Source organism: Armigeres subalbatus, chromosome 1 (assembly GCF_024139115.2).
Source record: "Armigeres subalbatus isolate Guangzhou_Male chromosome 1, GZ_Asu_2, whole genome shotgun sequence".
NCBI lineage: Eukaryota > Metazoa > Arthropoda > Insecta > Diptera > Culicidae > Armigeres > Armigeres subalbatus.
The window spans coordinates 9,426,882-9,433,431 of NC_085139.1; the positions used below are offsets into that span (position 1 = coordinate 9,426,882).

At 41.8% G+C, this 6,550-nt stretch overlaps 1 protein-coding gene across 1 annotated transcript; it reads left to right on the forward strand.

Annotated features, from left to right (window-relative positions):
• Nucleotides 1-12: 12 nt before the first annotated feature.
• Nucleotides 13-6,299, forward strand: LOC134221084 (uncharacterized). The gene is made up of 8 exons (XM_062700273.1): nt 13-317; nt 381-558; nt 624-764; nt 4,381-4,493; nt 4,561-4,741; nt 4,812-5,227; nt 5,289-5,451; nt 5,509-6,299. The coding sequence occupies exons 1-6, from the start codon at nt 297-299 to the stop codon at nt 4,961-4,963; spliced, it is 786 nt and encodes a 261-aa protein (XP_062556257.1). The 5' UTR covers nt 13-296; the 3' UTR covers nt 4,964-5,227; nt 5,289-5,451; nt 5,509-6,299.
• Nucleotides 6,300-6,550: the final 251 nt, after the last annotated feature.

Below are 6,550 nucleotides of genomic sequence, written 5' to 3' on the forward strand. Positions count from 1 at the left end.
GAAAGAATCGAAAGAATCGAAAGAATCACCCCTAGTTCCCCTAGTGATCAAGCGTATATAACAGCACTGATAATGATAAAGTTCCAAAACGTTGTTGGTGTCTAGAAACAATCTGGACTAAAATTTATTTCCCCTTTTCAGCGAGGCGTTTACGAAGCAGAAATCCTCAGATCACTCATCGAGAATCCGAAGCATTGCTGGCGGCAATTACGGGACACACCGGACTGCCGGGCTTCCGCTTTCCAATCAGATCCGAAAGGGAAATCGAACGCTTGGAGTTCGCCGTTCGCAACGATATGTACATGTGGGACCACTACGTAAGTTTCAAAGGGCACATTAGTGTTACCGATCGCAAATTAAACTTTCAAATTTCTGCCCAGATCGCTTTTCTACGTCACCTCATGAGCCAGGAAGTGAGAACCCCGATGCGATGCATCTTCCAGTCGGTGTTCTACGACGAAGCTCTGGTCAACTACAATTACAACGGCATTACAAACACACCGGGGGTTAAGAAACGAGCCATGAAGGGCTATGCCATCTTCAGAGACTGTTTTCTTGGTAATTTAATTACAATTGTTGTTTAAAAAATGGTAATTATTTGAGACTTTTTTTGGAATGCTCAGTGGCCTGGCAGGAGTTCGGAGTCACCGATGATATGATTCGAGCTACGCTGACAGAAATAATTAAAAACATCAACCGGAGAAAGCGCAACCGGCATTATCAAAATAGGATTCAGAAAATGAGGAAACTTAAAAACTCAAAAGGTGTAGTAGTGTAGTACTAGATTGAACATAATTAATTTTAATTCATGTTTCTACTTTCAGAACATTCCACACAAAATCTGTGCTAAAAGTATGACCAGTATAAGTATTTCTCCTATTATCATAATAAAATCAATTACTCTCTGATTACGAACCTATCTGAAAAGTGTTCAAGTGTTTGAATTGATATTCCTCGTATTCTGTCTAAACTTTTTTTATGGGAGTTTTTTTTTCCAGTGTGGATCGAAGTAAGCGTGTTACATTTTTTGACAGCATTTCATTATTTTTATAGTCAGATAGGATTGTGGGTCTCTCTGGATAAATAGCTTCCTGCGTTGAGTGGTTTTTTAGTCACAGAAACAAACAAAAAAGGCAGTTTTTTACTTATCATGAACGAGAGTGAGACTTTTTTGTTGATGTTTATAGAGGTTGCTGACGTTTAATCATCTTTCTCTTTCAAGCGCATAGGAAGGATAGGATTTGTTTTCATCGGGAAACGTTTCCCGATGAAAACAAACCCTATACTTCGTATGCGCTTGAAAGAGAAAGGTGATTAAACGTCAGCAACCCTTATGCGAGAGACTCGAACGGCGATTCAGCTGTGAAGTGATCGTTCATTGTAGAAACTCGAAACTCGGGAAGCGGAAGTTCTGGAAGGTGGCAGCGTACAAGAGCAGTGGAAACAAGCGAGAACAACCTGGGTGAGCTTCGCACTCAGCGAATGGAGTGGATTACGGATGCAACCTGGCGGAAAATCGAGGAGCGTAGAGAAGCACAGGCCGCTATAGAGCGGGCAAGAACTAGAGAAGCAATATTCGGGTCCCGTCAACAGTATTCGGCTTGAGAGAAGGATGTCAAACGTTCCTGCAGACGGGACAAGCGTACGGGGGTGGAGTCCCTGGCCAATGAAGGGGAAAAACCTGCAATAACTGGCGATATTCGCCTCCTCTACGGTATCTCACGACGACTGGGTGGATCGATGATGAATCCGAGGATGCCGGTGAAAGACGCGACAGGCCGAAGGCCACTAGGTGAGAACTTGTTTGACCGAACATACCATTTGGCCGAACAGACCATTTGACCAAAAGGGTCATTTGGCCGAAAGGATCATCTGGCCGAAAAGGTCATTTGACCAAAAGGGTCATTTGGCTTAATAGGACATTTGGCGGAAAGACGTCTCACTACTCACTTCGCGCTTCTAACTTTTCACAATAAGAAGTTTAAAATGAGGAGTAAGAAGTGAGACGTTACACTTCTCATTTCTCACTGCTCACTGTGAAAAGTGAGTAGTGCGAAGTGAGAAGTGTGAAATGAGGAATGAGAAGAGAGACGTCTCACTACCCACTCCTCATTTCCCACTTCTCACTGTAAAAAGTGAGAAGCGCGAAGTGAGTAGTGAGACGTTTCACTACCCACTCCACACTACTCACTTTTCACAGTGAGCAGTGTGAAATGAGAAGTGTAACGTCTCACTTCTCACTCCTCATTTTTAACTTCTTATTGTGAAAAGTTAGAAGCGCGAAGTGAGTAGTGAGACGTCTTTCCGCCAAATGTCCTATTAAGCCAAATGACCCTTTTGGTCAAATGACCTTTTCGGCCAGATGATCCTTTCGGCCAAATGACCCTTTTGGTCAAATGACCTATTCGGCCAGATGATCCTTTCGGCCAAATGACCCTTTCGGCCAAATGACCCTTTCGGCCGAATGACCTTTTCGGCCAATTGATCCTTTCGGCGAATTGATCTTTTCGGCCAAATGACCCTTCGGCCAAATGACCAATTCAGCCAAATGACCTTTCGGCCAGATGGGTTTCGGCAAAAGGGTTTGTTCGGCCTAGTGGCATTCGGCCAAATGGCTTTCTGTCGAATGGGTTTTGGCCAAACGACCCTTCCTTTTCTCAAAGTTCTGTGCAAAGTTATCCTAAATCGGATACAGGAGAAAATAGAAATGACTCTCCGACGGCAGGAGGCAGGATTCTGCCCTAAGACATGTGTGGACCATATTGTCACGCTGCGTATCATCCTGGAGCAAGTCAATAAATTCAATGAGTTCCTCTATGTGGTATGTGTTGACTACGAAAAAGCTTTCGATCGTCCTAACCGCGAAAATCTGTGGGGAGCCCTTAGACGCAATAAAGTTCCGAACAAAATCGTGATGGTGCGATTTACACTAGCACAACGGCGCTCTGCTATGCCAATAAAGCCGGACGACCTGGCCGAATGCTCCTCTACGGCGGGTCTCACCATCAAAGTCAACAAGACCAAATTGTTGGATGTTAACACGAACAACCCCTTCTACTTTACGGTAGTCGGGCAAGCAGTGGAGTAGGTCGAAATCTTTCAATATCTTGGCAGCCAGTTAGCGTCGGACGGTGCAACCAAGATCGATATAGTAGCAGTGGAGCACGGATCAAAAAGGCTAGGGCTGCTTTTGCGAATTTACGAAATATATGAAGATCAAATCAGATTAGTCAACGCACTAAATTTCGAATATTCAACTCTAAGGTGAAATCTGTGTTGTTGTATGCCAGTAAGACTTGGTGTGTATCAACAGAGATCCCGCAAGAACTCCAAGTATTCATCAACCGATGTATGATGCCAACAAAAACCGACATCAACACAACTTCGAGAGCGTAAATGGAGGTGGGTCGGCAACATATTACGGAAGAGCAGAGACGAAATCTGCAAGCAATCGCTGGCCTGGAATCCTGCAGGACATCGCAGCAGAAGCAGGCCCATGGGCTCGTGGCGACCTAGCCTCAACAAAGAAATAAAGGAAGTCGACATGAATCTGACCAGGGCCCAAGTCAAGGATAAAGCGAGTAGCTGTAGGCCCTATGTACCCCATAGGGGTGCTCAGGATACATGAATGAGTTTCCACTGGTTTCAGGTCATTCACTTGAGTGTGATGTTATGCTTTATCCAAGCAAAATCAAAAGTCGCCGTCGCCACGTGCGAAGTTCCGCATCAAAAATGGTGACGTAGTGCAGTGAAGTGTAACTTTCAGCTGGCTTTTGCTGGAACTTTGAACTCTTGGAATAGGCATCAGACATCTTTGGAGATGCAGAAGTGGTCTTGGTCTTTAGTAACAACGGATGCCACACCAATATCCTTGCCTTTCCTAAAGATGATCTTAAGAACGTGACCGGAACTTTTTAATGATTTTGCAATGTCTTGTACTCTTAATATGTGCACTTTGAGGTTGGAATGCTGATTCAAAGCTCCAACTTGTGGGTCGTTGTGCAATTTAGATTGTTCTGATCAATCACGCAATTCGTCAAATAAAGTAATTGGAGTTTGAAAGTTTAATTTTTCCTTTGTTTAGAAAGAACTATTAATAAAAAAGTGATTGTTACAAGATGAACCAATCTTGGGCTGGAAATCTCGTTAAGAAAGGAAAAAAAGTTATCATTAAGATTTATTTTCAACAGCGGCTTATAGAAACGGAGACTGTGGATATGTCGATTGATGAACAAACTAGTAAGCGTATTTAATGATAAGAAATAAAATATAGATTTTGTAAATATGTAGCAAATATGATTTTAAATTAAACTCTTGTTTTGTTATTGGATTTTTAAATCCTATTTCGACTAGTATTAACACATAAATTTTCGTTCGCAGGTATCAAACGAGAAATACCGACTTCATCTCTACTGTTTCCATTAGTTGATCCGCAATCGGTCGCCCAATTGGAGAAATCTATTCAATCCGATCCAAACATCAGACGCAAATATGTAGGACACAATAATCTTCTAGGTACTGAAATCACGTTGTGGTAATCAATTTTTCTTCCATTGGCAGATAAAATTTTTAAGACGCATCAAAACTTCGCGCCAAAGTCTGGACGATATGTTTGGCAAAATCTGCACCGACGACGCAATCTTCCGACACTATACCTGGGGCTTGCCGAAGAATTCGCCCCACTATCCGGCAAAGCGAGAGTCGCTGCAGTTCCACTCGATGTTCACCGACTGTATGCTAGGTATTTGGAGTTACAAAGAACGTTTGATGTAAGGAACTTACCGAAGTTAACAAGAATGATGCATTTTCAGATGCTTGGGAGAGCCATGGAATAACTATGAATTATCTGAAGAGCAAGATGGCCAACATCATTAAACGAATTTATGTTCGGAACAACGTGCGCAATTTTCGGGCAAAGCAATACTTTCATAATAATGGACATTCATTTCTGGGTCTGGAATAAAATTGCATTTCCGGCCTCATAAGCGTGTTTACTCATTGAATTCCATATACAATCGTTTCAATTCAATTAAGGACTATTATTAGTAACATTTTTATTTTTATTCTATTTTTCGGCACAACATAAGCTGGATCGCACCGCAGATTGGCGTATCGTGGCGGGACGCCAATGTCCGCGGCAGGGTTCAGTTTCCCCGTTAGCACTGAGCAAGCGATAGAAGATCTGGAAATAACCGTTCGGAGCAGTCAAAGATGTCGACAGCAATATGTCAGTTTCGTAACTAATACGAAAGGTAGTGATTGTTCTAATTTTTTTCTGTTACTTCAAGGTGTCGTTCCTGCGCAATAAATTAACCTACGGTCAGACCGTGTTCCGAATATTTCAGCAAGTTTTTACCTACCAAGCTTTGGTTGGGTACTGCTGGACGAAGCGTTCCAATTTGGAGCGGAAATCCATGAAAGAGTATGAAATTTTTACCAGTTGTATGTTGGGTAAGTGTGAAGTATCAGAAAACGCATCATTTGCTTCATTCAACATTTATTCCACAGATGCTTGGGAATGTAAAGGTGTAACGGAGGAGACCCTTGCCAAAGATATCCGACATGTGATCAGGAACGTCAATATATCGAAGCGGAAGCTCAGAATTCGAATGAAAAGGAAGTCAGCTTCTAGTACAATGTCTACCACTATCACATGAACGTTCTTTAAAAAGTGATTTAATTTATCGTATGGCTATTACTCGTGATACAACTCTATCAGTATTTCAAATCAGGAATTGTTTATAATTGCTGTAAAACTTCTAAACCCAGCTAATATTCGATAATTCATTAACCATGGAGCATATTCTGGAGGGACGATGTATTCACCTAATCTTAGAGTTTAGGAAGCTCTTTTGAGTATTCTAGAGTTACAAGAAGCAGACTGTCAAATATTGAGATATTTTGGTATTCTTTAGAAAACCGTGGGGTTCAGAGGTGTGTTCTGGGAATCCGAATATAATTCATCGATTTTCGTAAGAGACTGCAATTCTGCGAAGAATTAAGCTGGTTTGATAAAAATCAGGAATTTGATGATATCAGTACATATTATGATGAGAATGATTTGTATGAATTTCTTCTTATCGTATGGCCAACAAGATCTCACACTTAGTGCGTAAATTTGTGAATAGTCAATCATTATAACACATATAGGATACATGGTTTTGAACAATCATGATTAACAACATTTGCACTTGTTTCGTTCGAACTTAACCATATTATTGAAAAGACGTTGAATTAGTTAAACAAATTTTAAAAAGAACTTTATTTACCACAATAAATGATCATTTAAACGTTTAGAACCAAGATTAGCACTAATAGCATTTAAAGTCATCTTTGAATGAAAATTGACTAGCTCCATTCGGCTCGGTCCATGGCTACACGTCGCCAACTACGCAGTCTACGGAGGGTCCGCAAGTCATCTTCCACCTGATCGATCCACCTTGCCCGCTGCGCACCTCGCGTTCTTGTGCCCGTCGGATCGTTGTCGAGAACCATTTTCACCGGGTTACTGTCCGACATTCTGGCTACGTACCCGACCCACCGCAGTGGT

Coding starts and splice junctions, on each gene's coding strand:
- LOC134221084 (XM_062700273.1), top strand. CDS start 297: ATGTACATGTGGGACCACTAC. Junction 559..623: donor CTTCAGAGACTGTTTTCTTG/GTAATTTAATTA, acceptor TGGAATGCTCAG/TGGCCTGGCAGGAGTTCGGA. Junction 4,742..4,811: donor GTTCACCGACTGTATGCTAG/GTATTTGGAGTT, acceptor ATGCATTTTCAG/ATGCTTGGGAGAGCCATGGA.